This window comes from Mesoplodon bidens, assembly GCF_964165515.1.
Source record: "Mesoplodon bidens genome assembly, chromosome: 18".
Lineage (NCBI taxonomy): Eukaryota > Metazoa > Chordata > Mammalia > Artiodactyla > Ziphiidae > Mesoplodon > Mesoplodon bidens.
Window position 1 is genome coordinate 6,692,836 of NC_138175.1, and position 25,916 is coordinate 6,718,751.

Below are 25,916 nucleotides of genomic sequence, written 5' to 3' on the forward strand. Positions count from 1 at the left end.
CTCAATCTCTCTGCTCTCCTGCCCCAGGTAAAGCCCAGTCCCTCCTCTGCGCTCCCAAAGGGCCTGAAGCTGACAATACTTTATTTCTTTATTTTTTAATTTAAATTCTACTGTGGCACTACAGGAAGTGTGCAAAGCCTCAGTGTATAGCTCAGTATTTTCCACAAGGTGCCATGCAACTGGGGTCAAAAAATAAAATGCGATCAGGTTCTCAGAAGCCCCCCTCCCGTTTCCTTTACAACCACGTTGGAAAACTGTCTGGTGGTATCTATCAAAGCCAAAACCAAAGAGTTTTCTAAGCAGATGAATTCCCAGTCCCTTTCATCCTGTCTTGACAATGCTGACTGTTCTGTGTGTTTCAGCTTCTGAATCATAAGATCCCGTGGTCGGGGACTACAATTCTGTTACCTACTTATTGCTGCTCCTGTCACAGAACTGGCACATGATAGGTTCTCTATAAATGTTGACCGAATGAATGAATGAATGGATGAGAGAGAAAGGTAAATAACATGCACTCTGTTTGTATAATGGTCTTGAATGTCTTCCAATCAATGCTTTGTGCATCTTCCTCATTTGGAACCTATAGTAGTGGCATGATTCTGAGTTCCCATTGAAACTCACAAAAGACCAGATGTCCTCTAGAGATTGTCAGAGAAAAAAATGCTTTAAAGGTCATCTGTTTTAATCAGAAAAACCAGAATTCTAGGTAAAGCAGGCCAGTTAAATTGGTTTGACAGCCAACCTCAGCAGAAAATGCAGCATCCAGCATCTTCCTAGATTGGTTCATTTTCCAAGATCTGTGATTTCTAAATGAGGAGTAGGATCAAAGGTCAACCGTAGCCCCTGGAGCACAAGCTAAGTATGTGCTTTAATCACATCACAGAGCAAGCTTCAAAAGCCTGCAGTGTAGTGACGGCAACCACCTGTCTATCTTCAAACCAGATGAATGGCTTTCTGATGCCATATAATCAGAAAAGTGGATGAATAAAGAGCAGCCAATCCTTATTTAACCAAGCTCTCCTCATCTTGTCACGAATGAAAAGCACATGCACAATCCTAGCCCAGGTGAGAAAGAGAACCTGCTGGAAACTGCCAGAAGCCTATTATTTTCCTGTAACCTTTCAGAGCCTGGAGGTGTCACCAGTGACAGTCAGGAATGAAAAACAAATAATGCTTTTCCAAAGCACAAGACTCCAGGGAAATGGAGAGCCAACTCTACAATGTAATCCCTCCTCCCCAGAACCTGAGCCTTGCTCAGTACAATGGTCTCCCTAGAAAGTGCTGTGACATTAGCATGTTCTGAGAAATTTGCTTTGATGACTGTGGCTGGCAAGAAGAATGCAGCAACAATAGGTTGGCCCAGCAAGTTGTGGCTTTCAAAGTGCAAATTGGAACTTATAGCCTCCATGAAGATGAAAGGCCCCAAATTCCTTCTGATTGGACAGATCTGGTCCTTCCTAAAGTCTCAGTCATGTCTGATCTTCCTTCCAGGCCAGGATCACATTTCTAGCAGCCTATTCAATTGTCAATACCAATGACCCACCCTAAATCCTAAGGTCCAAAGCAAGAATCACACTCTCACTGGACCTGCTGGGAAATCACATGGTGTTGTTTCTGCTATCGAAGGCACTGCCGTGGAGAGGTGGGGATAACAGGGAAAACCGGCAGGGCAGAATGGGAAGCTATAAGGCCCAGATCTACTCCCTACAACTACCTGAGTGGTTTTCTTCCAATGGCTTCCCCCCTCTGAGCCTCAGCCTTCTCATCTGTAAAGTGGGAAAGCAACACCCTCCTGATTGAGGATCGAAACAATGCACAATAAACTCTTTTCTCCAGTCTTAACAGAAGGAATTTAATGAATACACACCACCTCTCTCTCCCAATACAGCTGCAACAATAAAGAGTCAGGAGATCCAGATTCAAATCCTGATTCTGCCAATTATTTGCTGAAGAAGACAGATCCCTGAGGCTCAGGTTCCTTAACTGCAAAACATCATCTGCAGCCTCCTGAGGGTTGAGTGGAGATCAAGGAAGAGGCTGTGTGTGAGCAAGCCCCACAAAAGGTGAAGTCCTTAGCTACAAAATGAGAGGGATCACAGTAACTCCAACATTCAGAGACTTGAATCAGACACCCTGTATGTAAATACTTAGCTGAGTGCCTGACACATAGATGATGCTCCATAAATGTTATTTTTTAACTTAAGTAATTATTAGGGTGTAATTTAATTAAATAACTAATTATTCGAGCACAAATGATGATGGTTGTTCTTAGCCCTATCACCAAAGCAAATTAAAGTTCTGTCCTTGGAGAGACAGTGTCAAGCTAACAGTATCTCCCTGGGGCCCCACCTGCCAGCAGGGGAATGTGTCTAATGGAGGGTCTCTCTCCAACTCCCCCCTCCCCACAAAAAACATGCACCAGGTAGAGACCAGAGGCACCAGATAAGGCTCCTTAACACAGAAAGAGAAAAGCCCATTCCAGTCTGGCAAAACACACCCCTCAATTTCACCTGTTTTTTCTGTTTACTTTTTTAACTTTTCGACTTAAACTGCTTGCTGCCCTACCCCACTGGGCCTCCAACCAGCCTGAACTGGTTCTCTTGCAGACTCTACTGCGCAGTGTGCAGATTGATTTTTACACTGTGCAAAATCAATCTTGGGTGTGCAATTTCTCTGGTGGCTCAGCCTCGGAGAGAATGCTTCCTCGGCAGGTTCCATGATTGCAAAGGGCAGGAGTGAGCAGGCTGAGCAAGGTGCAGCTGGCCGGCAGCCCGCGCTAGAGAGGCAGGGGGATTTAGAAGGACACTGACCAGAGAAACGTGTTAAATTGAACCTATTCATCCCAACAGCCGAACATTTGGGGTCTCAGTTAATCCTGAACCAAAATAGCCAGGGTAGGGGTTACACTCAGAAAGGCTAAGTGGCTGGGTTAATAAGGCTTTTAGGATTCCTCACACCAAGTCTGCAGTACACAGACTTATCCAAGCATCAATTATAACAGCATAAAACTTTCCGGAATGGAGAAAGGGCACTGAGTTCATGATGCTTCTGGGGTCTGATGGATCTTCATCCGCCCCCTCCGAATCTTCCTAGTGCTTCACTACTTTGCTCCCTCAGCTATTCTCCAGTGCCTTCAAAACTCCTTCCAACTTTGCTTTAATGAGCAGCCTCTGTTTATTAACTCTTTGGTCAAAGAGAAAAAAAAAAAGAAAGAAACCTAATACATCTCATTTCTTGCAAATTGCATAAGGTTAATTTTCATCTAATAAAGCTACGCATAGGGTGTTACGCAAAATCTATTTTCTCCTGAAGGATGGGAGAGCTGACCACTTGTGTCCCCAACAGTGTGATGTTGGGTTTCCAGGTGTACGTTCTTGGGACACATTCAGTGACTGGGCCTCAGTTTCTTGATCTATAGCTTGGGACTGTTTCCCAAGAAATGGCATTTATTGTGATGATTAAGACACCAAGATCCCTGGACTTCCCTGGCGGTCCAGTGGTTAAGACTCCATGCTTCCACTGCAGGGGGCACGGGTTCAATCCCTGGTCCGGTAACTAAGATCCCACATGCCACACAGCATGGCTGGAAAAAAAAAAAAAAAAAGACACCAAGATCCCTGTCCAGTTTGAATTTATATTGTACCAGGCACTGTGCTAAGCATGTTACCGTGATTCAGTTCATCCTCCTAAGAAGCCCATGGGACGGAGTTATCACTATTCTCCCCATTTGACAGATAAGGAAACTGGGACAAAGAGAGTTATGTATGGGACTTGCTCAAGGTCACAGGACAGTGGGAGCTGAGAGTCAAGCCCAGGCAGTCTGGTGCCCTCATTCTTAACCAGTAACTGCTTTTCCTTTTTCCTTTTCTCCTTCACTTCCCCTCTCCTTCCCTTTGCTCTCTTATGTCCCTCCTCCTTTCTAATGTTGCATCTACTCCTTAGACGTGTGCCTGTTTTTAAGCTTGTATGTGGTCTGACCAGTCATTTCATAGGGTCCCCCACAACGTCCTGGCCCCCCATGCAGCTAAGCCGACTTCCTGTTACTTGACTGCAGTGGCCTTTTCAGAGCAGAGAACCAGTGGCCACTCCTTCTTCCTGCAGAATCTAGCAATTTCCCCAGCCCTTCTTTCTTTATCTTCTAAGATATCTGCAAGTTCCTCCTTGAAATTCCCTCTTCCCTGCTTTGACACTATAATACCCTATATTTCTTCCCCCTTACATGGTTACCAATCCATTCATCCATCATCCATCTATCCATCTATCCACCCATCCACCCATCCATCCATCCATCCATCTATCCAGTTCATTTAACAATTATCTGAGCTCAGATTCACCGTAAACTTGGACAAGTTATTTTACTTCTCTGATCTTCTATTACCTAACCTATAAAACAGAAATATTAAGAACATAGCTTATAGGATTGTTGTTAGGTTTAACGGAGACAGCAGATGCAAGGAAACCTGGCTCAACACATATTTATTGTCTCATTGCTAATTTTCTCTCACTCAATCAACCTTAAAGTCTTGAGATGATTTCTGGCATTTTTTTTTTCTTTCTTCCCCATCAGCCCATTCACCACCAAGCCTCTAAAACCAGTCCTTTCTTTTCCACACTTCTTTTGACCTTTATTAGCTCACAAGCTGGATTTCTTGCCTTGGGTTTTTCTGGACCCAATCCATCTTTCACACCACCCCAAGATTAATTTTTCTGAAATATTATTTTCCATTATGTTATTCCCTTCTTCAAAACCACCAGTGAATCTCCACTACTTATTTTTCTTCAATTTTTTCTTCTTTCACTTTTCAAGTTTATTATATTTTTCATTATAAATGTAATATATACATATCAACGGAGATTTGTAAACTAGAGGGGAAAAAAATAACTCAGAAACCCATCACATGAACAAAACTGCAGTTAGCATTTTGAAAAATATCCTTTCAGACTCCATCCCCCCTTTTTCATACACAGAGACATTTTTTGCTTAGTAAGAATCCTACTCCACACATATTCTTCTATTCAGTATTCATTTCTCGCTTATATGATTTTTTCATGTCATCATTGTCTTCATAACCTTCCTCTTTAATGCCTATGTAATATTCCATTGAGTCATTTAACGAGTTTCCATCTGCTAGAAATTTAGCTTATTTGTCAAGCACTTAGGAGAGTCAGGCACATGGCAAACACTCAATAAATGTTGGCTATTATTATTTCCAATTTGTGCTATCACATGTAATGCAGAGAAGTATTTCTGTACATCTTTTTCCGTATTTAGCTCTGTTTCTTTAACTTCTCACATGTAGATTACTGGCCCAAAGGGCTTTACTGTTTTTAGGCCTTGTGATACTGACTACTGCAGATGCTGATGGCTTTCCACTGCCAAGCCCATATCCCCTTCTGGCCTTTCGTTAGTGGACCCAACTTCCACTGCAAGAATCTACACCTCTTTATCAAGGGCTTTCTCTGGGACCAGAGTCCATACTCAGCAGTCTGATAGTGCTCAAAATCAATGGCACCTGGGGCAGTTCCAAAACAATGTCCACCCAAATTTGTGGCATAAAGTCTGGAGCTCCCATGCCCCTCAGGTGGGATAACTCTGAGGTAGTCCACATTGGCTCCCAAGGGTCCCCAGGTACCTGCAGTAGCAACTGGCTGAATAAAAGACCCTTTATGTGGCAGCCCTCCCTTCCTTGCTTTGTTTCCCCACCCTGCTAGGGTTTTCCCTGGCTCACCTTCCAAATGAAATTAACTGCACTCACATTCTCCTCTCAGAATCTGCTTTTTTTAAAAATTTACTTATTTTGGGCTGCACTGGGTCTTTGTTGCTACGTGTGGGCTTTTCTCTAGTTGCAGTCAGTGGAGGCTACTCTTCGTGGCGGTGCGCGGGCTTCTCATTGCCATGGCTTCCCTTGTTGTGGAGCATGGGCTCTAGGTGCACGGGCTTCAGTAGCTGCGGCACGCGGGCTCAGTAGTTGTGCTCACAGGCTCTAGAGCGCAGGCTCAGTAGTTGTGGCGCATGGGCTTAGCTGCTCCATGGTATGTGGGATCTTCCCAGACCAGGGATGGAACCCCTGTCCCCTGAATTGTCAGGGGGATTCTTAACCACTGCACCACGAGGGAAGCCCCAGAATCTGCTTTTGAGGGAACTCAGACTGAGACTGTGACACTTACAGGCAAATGACTAACAACCATGCTAAATCCTATCCATTCATCTCCTCAAAGAACCAACTTCCATTTTCCAAAGTCTCGCTGCTTGCTAGACCAAGATTTTACACGTTTGTCTTGAATTCCCATCCCAGTCATATCAGGTAGATATCACTGCCCTCATTTCATAGATCTGGCAATTGAGGCACAGAGAGGTTAAGCAACTTGTCCATGGCCACACAGCCCTGCAGTGACAGAGCTGGGATTCCAACTGTAATTCCACCTTCCCCCAAGGCCTGAGCTCTTAACCCACATAGTGTACTGCCAGGCACTGCCCTATAATGACAGTAGGATTCTTTGGCTAAAATAACACTGGTACTACTAACAGCTGTCATTCCTGTAGCACTGATCTAATTTCACATATTCACTGTCACCCAGAATAGCCTCCTCACTGCCCTCTGAACATAAGTATAAGTATTTCTACCTCAGATTGGGACTAGGCTTCCCTCCAGCTCATAACACCCTCCCTTCCTTCTCTGGCTAAATTCTGTTTCTCCCACTATGGTCTGGATCTCGTACCATTTTCTTCTTACTCTGTCCACGTCCACTACTGACACTCCTGACTCTCCCTCTGACTCGTTTTCCTCATCTGTAGATGGGGACGATAGTAAGACCTACCTAAGAGGGTTGAAAGAAAGCATCTAGCACAGAGCACACTTCATCAAAGGCAGGTAATGGATGGCATCTATGCAATACTGTCACTTTGACCTTCTATAACCTTTCCTCCCACCACTTTCTAGCCCTCAACCAACCTCCATTTCTTTGCCCCACGTTTCACAGACCATTTCTTTACTAGTAAATTAAATGTCATGTGCTTGAGGCATCAGAAAAAATTATCCAAAGCTTGTAAACTAGACCAAAATGACTGATGGCAATCCTTTGAGTATCATTCAGGGACAAAGGCCGTGGGAAGATGTCTAGGAGCACGTTCTTAGCTCCTCTCACTGCTTGCTCTTGACCGAGGCCTCTACACTTAGCAAGTCGCCAGTTACTTGTCGATTTTGTCCAAGCGGAGATGCAAATAACTTCTGTCTAACATAACAGATAATCCCAACAATTTAGGCATGTTGCATATTAACTAGTTCTTTTTCTAACTGAACAATCTCTTCCTAATATTTCTTTGTTAAATTGCTCATATATACCCTAGCTTATTAAATACCCTTTGAAACTATCATCAGATCTGACTGGTTTCCTCATAAACTAATGAATTAATGGTCATATTTACCTGAAAGTCACGGTTTTACCTTTTGGAAAAATTATACACGTTTGGGGCTTGCTTCCAGTTATTTTTTCACATACCCAAGTTTCGATTCTGACTTTCTAGTAATAATGAGATGGGGTAGAGATAAAAATTCCTGTGTGTTCTGGGGGAGTATAAAGCTCTGCATTTAAACCAGGTTTTCTCACCTCACGCTATTGACAGTTGTGCCAGAGTAATTCTTTATGGTAGAAGGCTATCCTGTGCATTGTAGAATACTGAACAACATCCCTGCCTCCTATCCACTAGACGCCAATAGTATCCTCTCCACCAGTTGTAACAACCAAACATGTCTCCAGACATCACCACGTGATCTTGGGTGGGCACAACTGCCCCTGGCTGAGAACCACTGGTGTAGACTGAACTTCTCAAGTAAGAATCATGGGCAGGTATCAGAAGGATCAGCACAGAGTCACAAGGGCACACAAAGAATTATTCTGGGTGGGTTTCAAAACCCAATGGCTGAAGACCTAGCTGGCCTTGAGCTCTTCTCATAGACCCAGAAGTGTCATTGTCTTTTTATTATTCTTCCCTCATGTCTCGAATCTCCTCAAAATTAGCATCTGCAGCATCTGTGTCTGTCTGGTTCACCTTAGAGGGCCTAGAATTTAGTAGGTACCAAGAGCGACTAGTGCTTAATAGGTGTAATATATATATTTATGTAATATATTTAAATTTATATGTATTCATGTGGATATATATATATACATCATGTACATGTGTGCACATGTGTATATGTATACTTATGTATGTTATATATGCATATATATGTTCTGTGTATATGTGCTATGTATGTATATACATCTGTATATACATGTATATATATATTATGTATTGTGTTATATATGTCTGTGTGTAGATATATATACATATATATGTATACATATATATACACATACACACATTACACACATACATATAAAATCAAAGGAGGTGTCTGCCAAATCAAATGAAGGGTAGCAGAATATACAACCCCAAAATATACCAGTTTGGCATAAGGATTATTTTGAGCTAAAGGCAACTGAGAAGAAGTGGCTACAAGAAAAGCTTACTGCCGTGCAGCTATTTGCCTTAAAGCAGGACAAAACTTTACAAAGGAGTCCTTCTTCCCCTCTCTACCTCGAAGGACAGAAGTTAATCACCGGAGACATCTTTGGATCCTTATCAATGGAGAAGGCAGACTTAAATCTGCATAACCTATCTTAATCTTGTTTACCCTGCTTTTCCTGGTTACCTCCCCATAACCAGCTTCCCACATACCGTTCTTTCTCTTTAGTTTAAGACAGTATTTAAACTGGAGTTCTAAGCCACCTCTGACAGTTACTCATTTTCCCCTGGGTATCTCTCATGTATACATGAGTTATATGTGTTAACAAATTGTTGGTTTTTCTCTTGTTAATCTGTCTTTTTCTTAAAGAGCCCCAGCTAAAAACCTAGCATGGGTAGAGGTAAGGTTTTGCCTCCCCTACACAGACTGTCTCTCTGTCCTCACCCTAGTCTTCTGGTCTGCCTGTGTGGACAGACCCAAAGGCATCCTGCAAACACAGCTCAGGGCCTCACAGAAGTAGATACCCAGGGCCATAATGGGACCAAGCAGAGCTTTCAGCTCCTACTCCTGTGTCTTGGTGATCTTCATTTTGTAATCTCTGCTTTCTTTGGGGGAGCCACGTTCCTGGCCTGGCTTTGTGTCTCCCTCCTTCACCCAGAAGAACACCAGGTAGTTCTCTCACCACTAGCCCACGGGACCAGCAGCTTTGCAAACCTCAGAGAGCACCGAAATCCCCTGGAGGGCAGGCATATGAAGACACAGATTGCTAGGTCCAGCCCCAGAAGCTCTGACTCAGTAGGTCCTGGGTAGAGAATTTGCATTTCTGAAAGCTCCCAGGTGTTGCTGACACTGCTGGTCCTATAGGTCAAGCCCCAAGTTCTGAGACCCCAGAGTCCACACAGCTTGTTTTCCCACCCAAGTCCTGTGAATCCCTATCTTATGACGTCCTCTATGTAGGAATACCCTTACCCCTGGGAGTTTGGGGAGAGCATTGGTAATGCAGCCTTGGGGAGCATCTCTTTGAAACTCAAATGCACGTTAAAGTCTCAAGGATGTTCAGTCATGAAAAACAAAACACAATCTGGTTCACTTCTCTGGGCAACTTCAGAGTTTCCCAAAATATTAGCATATGCAAACCTATGTTTTCCAGAACCCTTATTAACCACCCATGGAACCAGTACCTCTTCGCAATACACTTTGCAAGACAGTGCACTGGAGAAATGATGGGAGAGGGCTGAATCAGACACTCATGTGGCTTTGTATGATCCCCTGTTGTCACTGGGGAAGGCTTTAAGAATCACAGGGAGCCCAGCAGAATCCCTGTCACCTGGGAGCTGGCCGTGTGGGTGACCAGGTCTCAGCCAAAGCCCTTTCAATCCCCAGCTCCTGTTCCAGTCCAAACTGTGGCTTTTCCTCTAGACTGGAGACCCAGGAAGGTATTTACAGTCTCTTAGCTGTGGCTTTATAAATCCTCGCTTCCCAGGACCCCAAACAGGCATCCTGGGCTGGTCGGGGGGCGAGCCCTGCTGCCCTTTCCTGTTGCACTGTGCATGACTAAGGGCTTTGTCACTCTGAATATTAAACATGAAAGAGAATTACAAATCAGCAACCCAAGGTTAAGGGCAGAGAGGAGTAACATACATGTTTAGGGAGCCTGGGAATCAAAGAAGGTCTTGGATAGGTGGCAGGTGCTGATGGGGGAGTGTGCTTGGGATGGGGAGCAGGTCGTTGATTTAGACTATGATGAGTGCCTTAGACCTTAGGTTGCCTTCTCTTTACCAGCGTTGGAAATCTTTAACTGAACCAGCCAAGGGGTGCCAAACATTCTTGTTAATTTGGGTAAATCCTTTCAGCAATTGGGTATCAACTGGAGTACGACAGCATGTCAGTTCAGTTCTTTCCCTCACCCTCTTTCACTCCTCTCCCTACCTCTCTCCCTCTCCCTCTCTCCCGCTTTTCCCTCTTTTCCCCTCCCTCTCTTCTCTCCCTCTCTCTTCCTGAGCCATGTATGCTTATTACTTTTTAAAGTCAGCCACTCTAATACACCTCCTTCTCCTATAGTTTCTGGATCTTACTGTCAGGATCCTACACCAGAGACAAGCAGGCCAGATGGGCATACTAACCAATGAGACAAAGATGGATCTTAATCCACTTTGGAAATCAGCAAAACAAAAGCAAGGAACCATTGCTTTATTTCTAATGGGCTAAAGCTACCTGCAACCCTGAATCACTATTGCTTTCAATTAGTAAAACGTGTGAAAACCAGTGTAGCAGTCAAAGGATGATTTGGGCCCAGAACCCCCTGGGTTGCTTGCCAGCCCCAAGTTTCTCAGTATCCTTCTGCCTCAGTTTTCTGATCTCTGAAATGGGGCAGACAATAGGGCTCTTTTAAGGAATAGTCAAGTTAGCATAAGTAAAATAAGCAGGATGCCATTAGCAAGTGGTGAGTGCCTGTAGGATAGGTTGTGTGTGCTCAGGGGCGGCACTTGCAGGAACCCAGAGGTTGGACTGCCTGAGGTCTGCTTGTTTTCCCGCTTAATGACAGCTTTATTGAGACATAATACACATACTATAAAGCTTACCCTGTTAAAATATGCAATTCTGTGGTCTTTAGTACACTCACAGAGTTGTGCAACCATCACCACTATCTAGTTCCAGAACATTTCCATCACCCCCAAAAGAAACCCCATACCCATGAATAGTCACTCCCCACTCCCCACTTCCCCCAGCCAGCCCTAGGCAGCCACTAACCTACTTCTAGTCTATATGGATCTACCTGTTCTGGGCAGTTCTGTCCATGTCATGGAGTCATACAACACGTGGCCTTTTGTGTCTGGGACTGCCCAAGTTTGAATCTCAGCCCCAGAACTAAAAAACTGCGTGACCTTTATCAAGTTCTCCTGGAATTTCTCCATCTGTAAAATGGAATTAAAATCATACTAGATACACCACAGAGTCATTAGGAGGATTGAATATACTAATTAATACAACTAAAGTACTCACACGGGGCCCAGCTCATAGTAAGCGCTACTAAGACGTCAGCCTCCATTACGGCCACTACTACTGATATGACTAGTCTGCTGTTCCTCGGCCCCAAAGCACGCGACTGGTGGTGGAGCCCAAAGATGAATAGAGTACAAAGAACATAGCTCTTGCCCTCCCCCATGCACAGCCTGGTGGGGATTACATGATTAGGAAACCAGTTTAAATGAACACAAAGTCTTATCATATGCACATTTAACTAATGGAAATCTAGCTCTTCCACCAAAAAGAAAAGGAAAAAGAACAATTTAAATACTGCAATTAAATGCTATACAATTATATCTTGCATATATTTTTATTATGCACTGTACATCACTGCATGCATTATACATTGTTACATATTGATTACAGTACAAGGTTGTACACACAGAACCAAACACACTGCAATTTAATGGGCAACTTAGAGATCTCAGGGTTAATGACGACTCTGTTTGCCTGAAACCTTGACTTTATAATCTAACCCTTGAGTAAAACGTGACTCTATTATGTGTCGACAACAATAATTCACAATGATTCCAGATAAATGAAATCGGCCAACAAGTAGTTGGTGGAGTTGGGCGTTAGGCTGAAGTAGGTTCCAGCTGGTCAACGCCCGTTTGCGAAGCACCGCTTCTGCCCTCCGCAAGTTCACAGTCTCATTTTGAAAATAAACCACATAAACATACTCATAAGAGGTTGGTGAGTGGCAGAACTGGGTTTAGGAAATAGATGGAAATAATCTCTCACCCTACCATCAGACAGGACAGGAAGATATGAGAAGGGCTGTGCTTTTCCCTGTCCCCATCCATCCCTTTGCCTGCTCTGTCATTCTCCAGAGCACACAGCACCACCTGATAGACATCCTGTATCTACCCATTCATTTTTATTGTCTCTCCCACAACCGGTATGGAAGCTTACTGTGGCAGGGACTTTGTGTACACTGTTCACTTCTGGATTCCCAGGGCCAAGAAGAGAGTGAGCACTTAGAAGGTTGTCAGTAAGATGTGTTGGTGAATGAATGAATGAGGGTAATTATTTAGACCAACTCCACTTTTCTTCCATCTTCTGTTCCTGAAACACCCACAGTCTGTTCCTCCAATCTCAACTCGTTTATTCCTAAATTGTTCAAAAGTAGAGGGAAAGTATTCCTCAAAAATGAGGCCCTAAGGTAGCATTCCAGGGCTTTGGCATACTGGTACCATCTAGTGGGAAAGCGCATATTTGCAGGTGGGTGCTAAACTGAATTTGGAGGGTTTATAAAAACAACCACCACAACTGTTTCCTTTACCATTAACTCTACTGAGGAAGTTTCCAGTAACACATAATGGTGGCAACTGGAATCCCTTATATACTCATGTTCTACTCAGGGCATACACCGCCCATCCAAGCACCTGTCATGCCTCTTCATTTTTCTGCTCAGAACTTTTCTAAAACCATGGTTGCCCCCAGGGTCACAAAGGCTCAGCAGGGAATCACAGAGGAAATAATGGCACCAGAGGCCACCCTTGACCAATGGAAGGTGGGCATAGGTAGATGTATCCTCCAGCCTCCTATCCTGCAGAGGGACCATTCTGAAGCGAGTTTTACACAGTTCTTCCAAGGGCCCCCAGCAGCAGTGAGCCTCTGTTGCCCATGACAATAACCAGCTCAAAGATACACTTTTTCTTGGCTTTCCTTCTTTCTTGTTTTACAGTCCTCATGTCTGTGAACTGGAATCATCTCTCACATCAGCTCCCTGCATACAAGCCTGTGCCTCCATCACCGTTTGGGAGAACTCAATCCAAGATACAGGGTTTAGCACCAACATACCTTTGGGTGGTGAGAAAGCCTTAAGAATTGTAATCCAGATAATTAATATAAAAGCTAAATTATTATATCTTTTAGAGCTGGCCTAAGAATTACATTCCATAGTTGACTACAAGCATCTTTACCTGGATCTAAGTTAACGTAGAATCCCAGTGACATGTAGTCCTAAAGAAGTACCACAGTTCTCATGAAGATAAGAAACAAAGAACAAAGAAAAAGTTCTGGTCTCTGTCCCTGGTCTCTGCCCTATTCCAATTTGACCAGCTAGTGAGGTGGCTAATGGTTTAGATGAGGGATCAGCAAACTACAGCCTGAGGGCCAAATCCAGCTCTGCCTGTTTTTGTAAATAAATTTTATTGGAACACAGCCCTGCCCATTTGTTTACATATTGTTTGTTGTTACTTTTATGCTACATTGATAGCATTGAGTAGTTGCAAGAGAGACCATATATTTACTCCATAGCCCTTTACAGAAAAAGATTACCTACCTGTGGTTTAAGTCATTGGCTGCCATAGTTTGGGATTCCCAAAAGCAAATTTTTAAGAAAAACAAAAAATAGAGAATGGACAAAGGTTTGCCAATAACACTTTAACACTAAGGACAAAAATGCCCTCTATGTATTAACCAACTTCATTTCAAAAATTATAGGACATTTTAACCCTAAAAAGTAGAACGGTCATTGCATCAGAACAATGAACATTCCATCCCCAAAGAGAGTAGTGGACAAGCTCAGAACAACTGCCTATCCCATTTAAAATTTTTTTCAGAGCACTATCATTTTCCAAAATTATCATATTTACTTATTTTTGTTGTTTACTCTCTTTCTCCCTTATGAGAACGTAGACTCCATGAGGGCAGGCAGTCTTGTCTTTCTTAATCACTGCTGCTCACCCAGTGTCAAGCACCCTGCTTGAGATATGGTCATTGGTCGGTAAATATTTGTTAAATGAATGACTTAATCAAATGCGGAGTGAATAGATTGGGGCACAGATACATCCTGAGAGAGGCAGAAAGGCAAGGTCACTGTGTGGGTGGTGAGGACTGGGGCAAAGGGGGAGTGTGTGTATCTGCCAGCACAGGGGCTCTGTGAATGCTCCCTACTCTATCTCCAGGACATGAAACGGTGCCAGGCACATAACAGGCACTCAACAAATGTTCACTGAATTAGTGGCTACCCTGACTAAAGGTCCTTAAATTGAATTAAAAGGAAAAAAAGAAACCTCATCTAGTAAAACACAACTAAACTTCAGGTTAGATTCAGTCCAATTGCAACTCACTGTAGATCTGAGTGTCTGGATATAGATACAGGCTGTGTATTTCTCATTTTCCTATAGATTGGGGAAAACAGTATTGTAGACAGTGGCACTCAGGAGACACTGGCTTGGACAGTGGAGTTCCTTGGCATTCCCAGGGAGGGACGCCATCCAGCTTCAGGGCTCAGCAGCAGGCAGGAAATGGCCAGAGAATTTACCTGCACGTTGGAAGCTTTAGAGGAGCCACACCCAAGCTGGGTCCTGGCCTCTGCGCGGCTGTTCTCACTGGGATGACTGTTCTTGCTGGGGGAAGCATGTGGTGTGGGTAGCTTGTTTGTCCCTGGTCAAACACAAGGACTCAGCGATAAAGAATACAAAATAACCCTGAGCTAACCCAGTTCTGAAGGTTGTAACCAATAACCCAGAGAGGAGGTCTAGATCCCACGTCTACTTTTAGAGACCAGGAGTTCAAAAATGAGGTCATTCCAGGCAGCTATTTTGACTCCAAGAGAGCCAGAGAACAAAATAGTCAAGGAAGAGAATTCTTACGCCATTTGAGGGGACAAGGGAGCAATTTTTTATATACCAGGGAAATATGGAGGAAAACTCACATGCCCAGAAATCAGAAATGCATGGGTTCAAACCCTGATCCCAGTTCTTAGTGGCTGTGTAGCCTTAGGCAGATGACTCATCCACTCTGAACTTCTTTTCATCATAGATAAAAATGGAGACAAGAATAGTTGTCCCTGTTATATACACTACCAAACGTAAAATAGATAGCTAGTGGGAAGCAGCCGCATAGCACAGGGAGATCAGCTCGGTGCTTTGTGACCACATAGAGGGGTGGGAGGGAGGGAGATGCAAGAGGGAAGAGATATGGGAACATATGTATATGTATAACTGATTCACTTTGTTATAAAGCAGAAACTAACACACCATTGTAAAGCAATTATACTCCAATAAAGATGTTAAAAAAAAAAAAGAATAGTTGTCCCTAAGGGTTGCAGTGAGAACTTGAGATAATATATGCAACTGGCACTTAGCAGTAAATTATACAATAAGTTTACTACAGTAATTTTGATTTATTTTAAATAATAATAATAATCATAAGTGCTCATGGTGTTGGCAAGCATACCCACGTACATACTGCCCTGATAAAGCCTCCTGGGAACAGCTGCTGGGAAGATACATCTAAAAGATACAATCCCATCAGATCAAAAAATTTTATGAAGCATAAAATCTCCAGGAGAATGATCACTGGGGAGCTACCAATATGAGAATTGGCAAATCCTTCTCTGGGGAGCAAACTTTATTTTTTTAATGTCCGTACAATTTTAAGGACACAAGTATTTTTCCCCTCTAAGTTAGTCAGATGCTCAAGTCCAGGGCCCCATGGTACCTTCAAGCCATAAACTGCTTTGCAGCATGGAGTATAAAAGTTAATGTAACCAGTATTCTTTAAGCTCCTAGCATTGGCAATCATGTGATGAAGCCATAAGCATACACTTATTTAATACTCACCTGCTAGGCAGGTGTAGAGAGGTGTAGCCTCTCCTTTTGTTTAGACACAGGAGGAAACAGAAGAAGAGGGAAAAAAGGTAACTTATCAGAGGTCACACAGCATGCAAAAGGCTGGGTCAGAATTCAAATTCACTTCTCAAAGTCTCAGAAGTCTCCCTGATCCTCATAAACTAAGACACTAGCTCCTCTGGGTCCCAGGAGACCAGAGGCCCTGATTCACCTCCAGCACTTCCCCTATTGAGGACCAGGACTGTGTTGTACTCATCTCCAGATCCCCAAATTAGCAGAATGCTTGGCACTTGCTAGATATCAAAAATTGTGGGAAGAGGAGGAACAGAGGGAGGGTAGGAGGAAAGATGGAAGGAAAGGAGAGAGAGCACAGCAGCCTCACCCCTTCAATACTATCTTAGCCCCTATTGTTTCCTATTGTAATAATTACCAAATGTGTATATTTCAGCTATTTACTTTCTTGTTCCTTATTGGCTGCCCTCAGTAGACCACAAGACTATGAGAACAGTTTCCATGTCCATGTCCATCTTGTTTACCTATGAACTCCCCAAATGCTTCAGTAAATACTTAGCAAGTGGACAACTGTACATCCCTCACCTTCTGAGGATAACGTACCTGTGCTGTTTTTTTTTTTTTTTTTTTTTTTTTTTTAGAGAGAAAGCAGTTGTTAAACATTTAGCAGCATACCACTGCCTGGAACCCAGCTGAAGAAGATTACTATACCTAGAAACATAAACATCACCAAGGCTATATCTAGGATGCTGAAATGAAGGTTTGTTAGCATTCGCAAAGTGATTGCTGAAAATAGTAGATCATTATTTGCTTCATGTAAGAAATATTTCTAGTGCTGCTGATTGAACTTTCAAGAAACAATTAAAGGGCTTAGCCATGTTTCTCTCAAATATCTTTTGCATGAAAAGCCTCAGAGATTGGTTAATTATAAAGGCTACAGATCAGTCACTCTAGTCAAGGGCATTGCCAGGCCCCACAGTGCCCATCCCAGATGCAAGCATGGATTGGTCTGCAGACATTAGCATAACTGGGGCCCTGGATGCCTCTCGTGAGGAGCATTGCTGCAGCCTGGCTAACACCCCCATGGGAATAGCCCTCAGGCCCTGTTTATGATGTCGAACACCTGGTTCCTTGTTTGGGCAAATGGCTCCAGTTTTCTGCCAACTGGAAGAGCCAGAACTCAAGCTTGCATCTTTAACACCTCCCTAGCCCTTGTCCTGCCATCTCAAACCCAGCCCTGCCAAATTCTCCCCTAAATGTCTCTTGGATGCTCTGAGTAGGGTGTGTCTACTTCTCTCATCTGCACTGTCACTCCCTAGTCTAGAGCAACAAGAGTCCCTGCTCTTCCTATGGCCTCAAGCCTAGACTGGCTTCTCCCTTCCATTCATATCCAGCTCCATCCACTAACTACACTGCAGCCAAATTACCTTTTCAAAATAGAAATCTGGCCTTGTCACAGTATACCCTCCCCGAGTTGCCTTCAGTAACTGCCCATTGCTCCAGGACAAACACCAAAATCCTTGAGATGGCTGACAAGGTGCCAGCGGCTCTGGCAACCCCTGCTGTTCCTCACACCACTCTCTGGGTTGTGTGGTGTTTCCTCCTGCACAGGCTTCCCCGAGGCTGGGCCTTCTGCCTGGAATGCTCCCCCCATCACCACACCCTCGTGTTCCTTTGTCCATAAGCCTAACTGCTCCTCCAGACTGTGGCCCAAGCAGCAGGCTATCAGGGAAGCCTCCCATACCCTTCATCTGGATCTGATGCCTTTCTTATATTCATTCATTCATTCATCCATTCATTCATTCATTCATGTTTACTGAGGGCCTACTACATGCCAGGCTCTGTTCTAGACCCTGGGACTACAAAACTGATTCAATCAGACAACAACACGTGCTGTAATGGAGCTACATTTTAGTAGAGGAGAAAGAAAAGGCACAGGCAAGCAAAACATGTAGAATGACATGATCTCACACAACTGTATTTCCTTCCATCTAGCAGTTGTCTCTGTTTTGAATTATTTATTAATTGACATTGATCTCCCCTGCCAGGGGATCTCTTGGGGTCTGAGCCCCAAGAGAACAGAGACTGAATCAGCCTTACTAGCAGCTGTACCTTGAGCACACAAGGTCCCACATGGATATAATAGGTATATATAATAGGTATTATGGATATAATAGGTATTTATTGAATCCATTTGGTCCCAGGTGAATCTCCCTGAAGTCAAGTTGCTTGAGTGCTTGGGGCATAGAAGGGACAATTCCTAATACAAACCCCTAATGTCTCTCTGCACTTTGACAAGGCTCTCTGTGGTCTCTCTGGCTGTAATTTTGAGCCAGAGCAGGAGTCAGCAAATTTTTCTGTAAAGGCCCAAATAGTAAATATTTTAGTCTTTGTGGGCCATATGGTGTCAACTCTGTTGTTATAGCACAAGCACAGCCATAGACAATTATATAAATGAATGGGCATGGCTATGTTCCAATAAAACTATTTATAAAAACAGGCTGCAGGCAGGAATTGGCCTACAGGCCATAGTTTGCAAACCCTGAGTTAGATGATCCCAGATGCCCCACAGCTTACAGCAGTTGAAGGCGGGGCCTGTGTGGCCTGAGTCAGCCATGGGTTCTGCTGGCAGAGTCCAGCAACTCTCTGCAGACCCCACATTGTTTGACAGGGAGATTATCCCAATAGCTTGAGCTTCAGGCATTTGCAGTCACCATCTCCTGCAGCTCATGGAAAAGCAGTTCCCTGCCACCCTGGAGGAAAGAGACTTTGGCCTAGAGGCTGCATAAGGCAGGAATGAGGCTGCCACGTTCCTTGCAGGGTCCCCAGGCTCCTCCAGAGGCTGAGCTCACTTCCTGGCCCTGCCCAGGCATGTGGCAGGGCTGCTCTCGGCTGAGCAGCTGCTGCCCTCCACCCCAGCCCAGCCTGCGCTCAGCTGGGAGACACAGGGGCTTTGTGCTTCTGTAGCAGATTGGGTGACACTCACTGGGGCCTTTGAAATGAGACATGACATGTTAAAACGTGCCTATTGCTAGGCTAATTTTCAGGAATTTGACTTCTGCTGGCAACTGACAGAAGAAAAACAATCACTTTTTTTTTGTATATGTATGTAGTTATATTTACGCTGATCTTTGGGGTCTGTAGCCACTGAAAACAATAGTTATCTGAGGCTTACCTGCTGGTGCGGGATGAGTGGACAGATTAGTCTAGTATTTATGGAGCCAGAGGACATTAATTGCAGCATTAGCACTGCATGTAGACTGTGGTGGGTGTTAACTGCTAAAAACAGTTACAAAAACATCACACAAACTGCAGTTGGCACTAGAGGTGACAATGTCCTGTGTATAAAAGCACTCTAGACAACAAAGCTACAAAGCTAACATTACCCTGAAGTTATAAATGCTCTGAGTGTTAGCTCAGTTCTCCCAGAGTCCCCTGCAGGACTAAGGACAGGAAGGTGTCATGACGTTCTGATGATATGCATGCTGTGGGTGAGCAACACTGTTGGAATGGCAATGCCCAGGGTGTCACTGTGCTCCAAGGGCAGGGATGCCCTTGCTGTAATACTTCATTCAGTGCACTAGGGCCTACATATTATCCAGTGGTCCCAGAGCCCCTTGGCTGCTGATGCATAAGAATGTTTAAGGTGTACCAACACTCTGGTACCAGCACTCAGACTGACTCAAAACTGCAGTGTGTCACTTCTCTGGGTGTAACTATTCCACATGAAACAATGACCTGGGTGTTGTGTTGCTCTGGGTAGCCCTAGTCACCTAATGGCATTGACGGTAATAATGTTCTCAGGGAGGAGGTGCAGTCCCCTTGGTCATGTTCTTCCGAAGTTCACGTCCATGTAGTTCAATCAGAGCAATCAAAGAGGGGCTAGTCCCTTCCTTTTCAAATAGCCTATCACTGAAAAACTGACTACATCAATTTGATCAAGGCTCAAAATCTGCAAAACCAGAAGTTCCCAATGGAAATGCCTACAAGGGCAAGTAGGTAAAATAAATGAGTACAATGGGCTGGGTGGTCAGTAGGGAGTGGAGGGGACTGTGGCAAACTACAGAGGGATGTCCTAAAGGGGGCAGTAGTGACTCAGCTCCAGGGAAGAGTGGCCTTGTAGGAATGTGGCTCTAGGGCTGCCTGACCTTCTGACATTTTAAGAAATGCAGGAAACCTGTTTTGTTTTGTTTTTTAATGTACAAGATCCTACTTTTCAAAACATTTGGGCCAAACAAGAGACATCCATGAGCTACATCTGGCCTGTGGCTTCTACTTTGCAACTTCTCCCTGGAATCTAGAGTTGCAGAATTGGGATGAATGGGCTTCAGCACCACCAAGTAGATATCTCGAGGTTCAACCTTCTATGCCAAAGGGTGACCCATTCATCTCCATGAGCCTTGGCTCAGACTGCATTTCAAGTTTGAAATGTCATTTCTTCTCCTCCTTAGCCTACCCTTAGAAGCTTCTCTCAGTAGAGAAAGAAAGCACTTTCCACCCTAACTCTAGAATAAAGCCACTACTTCATATCTGGTGATGGTGCAGGGGGTCCTACAGCCCAGCCAGTCATCATTTGTACAGTCTGCTCAGACAGAGGGAGCCAGGCCTGGGCTCCCCAGGTGGCTGCAGAGGAGACAAGCTGCAGGGAACTGTATTGGCAGCATCCTTCAAGAGGGTCAGATTCTCCCAGGTGTGTGGGTACCTTGCCCACAGCTAAGTGGAAACGATGCCAAAACCAGTGGTCACTCAATTGATTCTGTCCAACTGATTATTGTAGTTGGATGACAGACTGATATTTCCCTCTCCTTTTCAACTGGTGTTGCAGGGTGAGTGCATCTGGCTAATGATTCGCTTTTCTGGGTAGTGACCTAATGGGGAAGATTATCTCCTTTCACAGGCAGAACTGTGCCTGCCATTTGGCTGCCTAAAGAGTAAAACCAGGTCCGACCGAAGTCAAATGCCAGGAAAGAACTTCCTCACATATCATACTGCATTGTCTACCTTTGAAATGTTCCCTGCTCTAATACTCAGAGGCGATACATAGTTGAAGAATAAAATAGAACAGAAGCAACTACAATAGGGAAAAAAAGGAGGAAAGATACTCAGTGCAAAATGACAGGACTTCTCTTTAGGGGAGCTTGTAGAAAATAACTGAAAATAAGGAGAATAGTTTGGTTTTGATGGAGCTTCTACACTGAAGTTCTTTAAAATATGAGCTGTAGATTTAGAATTTTGTAATGCTGTGGATGGAGCCCTCTTCTGGAGAAAATTTTCAACAGGTATTAAAACAAGATCAAAATACACAGAGCTGAACACACACACATAAACACACACATACACATACACACACACAGAAATATGTAATACTGTTGGCTACTGTCATTCAGATGGGAATTGAATCCATAGTCTGGCCTTTTCCTTAGCTTCCACCAGAGAGAAATTAACTGGACTCCCCAAGCAACTATCTTTTTGGAAGGAGGTAAAGAAAGAAAGATATTCTCAAGAACCCAGCTGTACTTTTACCTCAACAGTGAACTTCAGATTGAGATTCAACATAAACATCCAAATGCTGGTACTTTTAGATAATGCAGTTATTGGGTACATTGGTTTGTTGGGCAATGGCACTGTAACACATAGAGGATGTTTCTAGAAAAAAAATAGATTTTATTTAATGGAAAGCCCAAGGGCTAAAGATAGAAAAGAAGGGACGGAGGCAGAGCAGGAGATATTAGCTAAGATGACTGTTGGGACTTTTAATATAGACTGTGGTATTACATAAATTCCAGATCACATATTCAGCCTTACAGTTTATTAAATCTCTTTGGAGACTTGCTAAAAAAGTTGTTCAGACATATGAACGCTACCACTTTGCAGTTCCTTTCACCACTCATATCTCTGTTTCCCCAGTGCTTTTGAAATCTTATAGGCTGTCACATGTGGAACCCATCTCAGAGCAAGAGATGCCCTCTGCAATTCTCAGTCTTTCCTCCCCATCAAAAGGATTCTGCAAATAAACACTGCCCTTAAAATGCAATATATGAAGTTGCAGGGGCACTAGAAGACACTGATTCTCATTTAAAATCCTGAAAATCAAGATTCTGACTCCAATAAAAACCTCCCCATTTTAAATCAACATCTCAGAATTCCGTGGAAACATTTTTAGTCACTCCCAAGTGACTGCTCTCCAAACCTGAACCACTCCCTAAAATCCTAATTCTTGGGGGATTACTCATTGGTTGTTAGAACTTTTGCCTAGATGTGATACCCTAATTGGGCTGGGGGAATCATATTTACAGTGGAATTTCTAGGTCATGTCCTCTCTTGATTTGTTTCACATTCATTATTTATCATAGCCAAATTCCAGAGGCCACTTCTGGTAAGGCCTTACCCAAAATGCCCCAGGGGAGAAGAGAGGTGACTGCTCAGCTTTGCCAGCTTCCAGCCATTGTTGCTTAGAATTCCTCTTCCCCCTTCCAAAATGCCTAAAACAGCAACCTAGCCGATAAACTTACAGAGATTGATGGCTTCCAAAGCCAGACCCAGAGTATTACAACTGTGGTAGAAAAACACACACATACTTGCCTGAACAATACTAAGGCCAAGTGACTAATTTGCTTTATTACATTGTTTTTCCCCTTTCCTCTGTTTTCTCTCTGCCTCAGGAAAGTTTTGTTTTTGCTTGTTGACTCAAAGGCTCCAAGACTCTCCCCTCCTTTTGCTATGGCACACAGAGCTCTGCACTTGAACCTCTTGCCACTTAACTGATTTGCACCAAAATGATTTCCCTGCAAGGTGCTGTTGCTACCAGGATATCAATTGCTGTGCTAATGTGGACATTTGCTCTGATTATGAATTACAATCTAAGAGAGAAATAAGCCTCTTAGGGCAGGCAATTAAATTCTTCATAAAACCTCTGCTCCCCCATCCTAAAGAAACTGAGAGAGCTGACAGCCTTCAGAAGCCACCTGCGTCAGTCAGGCCCTGGGAGAGGAGACACCAATTGCTTTGCAAAAGGCATTATGTGAGCCCCCAGTGCACAGGAATTGCTGGGTGCCGTCATGTGGTCTGATTTGCTCGAAGGAAGACAAAACTTCGGCCAAACCCTGGAATCCACACTGAGGTCAAAGCATGCCCACAGAGAAAAGGACTGTAAAGTCCTGGGTAAGGCAGTGGTAAGTGCTCCCAGACATCTCAAGCTCCCAGAGTGCTAGGCCTTGTGCTAAATGCATTACCTAGGACATGCTGTTGAATGCAATCCAATCTGCCTAGCAATCCTAGGAAGGTGATAAAATTACTTCACCACAGAGAATCTGGAAGCTCAGAGAGGTTAAGCAAGTTGCCCAGGTGGTACCACTAGCATATGGCAGAGAGGATCTGTCTGAATCAGAGGCATGCTCTGAACCACCCTGCTAAATTGGGATATATATATCTATATATCTATATATAGATATATAGATATATATACACATACACACACACACACTACCTCAGGGATAGAGTTCACAAAGTCTAGAAAGCTGGCTCACAGACAGGCATAGGATTTGTGGCAGAACTTAAAGCTACAGGGACCCCAAGAGAATCAGCCCAAAGCCCTAGTAGAAGAAGAGTATGACTGGGCAGTGATGAATGGGGGCTGTGTATCCAGGGAAGAAAGAAGGCATGAGTTGGGAGGGGGCTCAGCAGCCAGGCACCCGACTCTGCCCCCAAGCACTATCATCCACCCTCACACCCAACTTTGAGTCATTACCATGGTTACTGCTTTCCTGGGACACTGACCCATTTCCAAAGTCTAACCCCAACACTGATGCATCAGTGGTCTCCCCTTAGAAGGCTGCATTGCATCTCTGCATCCCAGCCAGCCTCTGCCTGGGACTCCAGCTGCCTCACCCTCCCTCTCACCCCACTCACACACTCACACATGTGCCTCTTGCCCTGGCATCCAGGAGTCCTGGCCAGGAACTCAACACCCATTTCCAGCACCCCAAGGCACTCCCTGTCTCCTTCCCTCCTCTCCGCCTGGCCCTGCCTTGATCTCACTCACCCACCCACTTGTAGCCTGCTAGCTCATGCCAAGTCCCATAGGCTGCCAGGAAGGCCAGGGGGACTGGGTAACAGCGCTCTCGGAAAACAGGCCCCCGAGCGGGGCTGAGCCTGCCGCTAGCCGGCACCTCCAGTCTGGCCTCCTGAGAGTACTGCTTTCCTGCCCACAAACTTCCTGAAATCTCCGAGATGCAGAGATGGCTGCTTAAGGACCACGTCTCCATCGCCCCCTCTCCCGGGTCGCAGGCCCTTCCCTCTCGCCTCAGCGCTCTGAGGGTTAACAGGCAGCTGCAGCCCGGTGGGCAAGGCTTGAACTTTTCTCCGCGCTTTGCGCCCGCCGGGGAACACAGCAAAAGCGGCATTAAGGGCTCAGGGCCGGAGCTCCAGTGGGCCAGACAAAGGGGGCTCGGGGGCGGGTGGGCCTGGCGCCTGGGCGAGGGGACGCGCTCAGGCCCTTCCGGGCCCGACGTCAGGGAGGGAAGGGACCCCGATGCGGGCGCGGCCGGCGCCTTTGAGCGACAGCGGCAGCCGGGCTGCAGCGTTCGGCTGGCCCGAGGCGCCTTCCAGCGCGCCGCCGGGCTGGGCGAGGGGGCCCGGGCGCCCCGGGAAGTCGGCGATGCCAGGCCGGCCTCTCCAGCCCGGCAGCCCGCAATCCGGACCCGAGCTGCGCTTCCCCGATCGGCGCTGGCTTGGGGGAAACCACGACTCCTTGGAGTCGCTACCAGCTGCGTCTCCGATGCGTGAGCCTCCGGAGGAGGCTAATCAAAGTTACCCCACTTGATGTAGGCGAGAATGTCGCCCCTGCTTGCAAAAAAAAAAAAAAAAAGGACTCGGAGCTCTCTCCACATCTCCCGAACATATACACACACAACCCGGAGTGGGAAACCAGGCCCACCCCCTCGCCCCCCAGGATCTCAGGGGCTGGGAATGACCTCCCTTCTGAGCCCCGAGCTGTCTTCGCCGCCGCGCCCGGAGTCCCCCGACCCCCCGAAAACCCCGTCGCCCAGCCCGCACCAGGCAATCGGAAGGCAGAAACGGGGAGCGGGGTGCGCCCAGCAGCCTCTCTTCCCTACCTGGGACAGGAGAACGCACAGGACGAGCGGAGTTGTCGGCTGCATTTTGCCCAACTAGAAGCGCCTGGCGGCGTTTTCATTCATGCACGCGGCTGCACTGAGCATATTTTCCGTGGGAGCCAGGCTTTGAGGAGAGGCTCTGCCTCGCCAGCCAGCCAACTTCCCAAATAGATCAGCGGCAGCATCACGAAAGCATTGGGTAGAGGCTGATGACCAGGACCAATGGCTTTACAAGACGGATTCCTTCATAAAGCTCCCTCGTTTTTGCATGGCAGATACGGGGCGAGCACCTCGCGCAGAGCGAGCCCCTCGGAGGAGGCGGCCCGTTCGCTTTTTTGGACTGTTGGGGCCCAGCCCCACAAATCACGCTGGGCAACGCCAGCTAATGCCACTTTTCCAAAGAATGGAATTCCATCGGGTACTGGCGGCCACTTCCAGCCCAGTGCAAAAGATTCTCTTTATTAAAATGTTAATAAGATCCACTTTATTTCCAATAAATCAAATAAAATGACCCCAGCAGTTCCAGCCCTTTCTACGCCAGGAAAGACTTGGCGGTGGATATTTTTTTTTCTTTTTCTTTCTTTTTTTTTTTTTTTTTTTCAGTGTGGCCCAAGTCATGATGGTGTTTGGTGTTTCCCTGCCATCTCACAAATCACAAAGACGACAGATCAATT

At 45.2% G+C, this 25,916-nt stretch overlaps 1 protein-coding gene across 1 annotated transcript in view; it reads right to left on the reverse strand.

The window, feature by feature from the left end:
- Nucleotides 1-25,563, reverse strand: part of CDH13 (cadherin 13) — a 1,033,476-nt gene extending 1,007,913 nt beyond the window's left edge. The window contains exon 1 of the mRNA XM_081215776.1: nt 25,243-25,563. Coding sequence (XP_081071902.1) covers nt 25,243-25,287 — 45 coding nt within the window. The 5' untranslated portion in view covers nt 25,288-25,563. The remainder of the gene's footprint in view (nt 1-25,242) is intronic.
- Nucleotides 25,564-25,916: the final 353 nt, after the last annotated feature.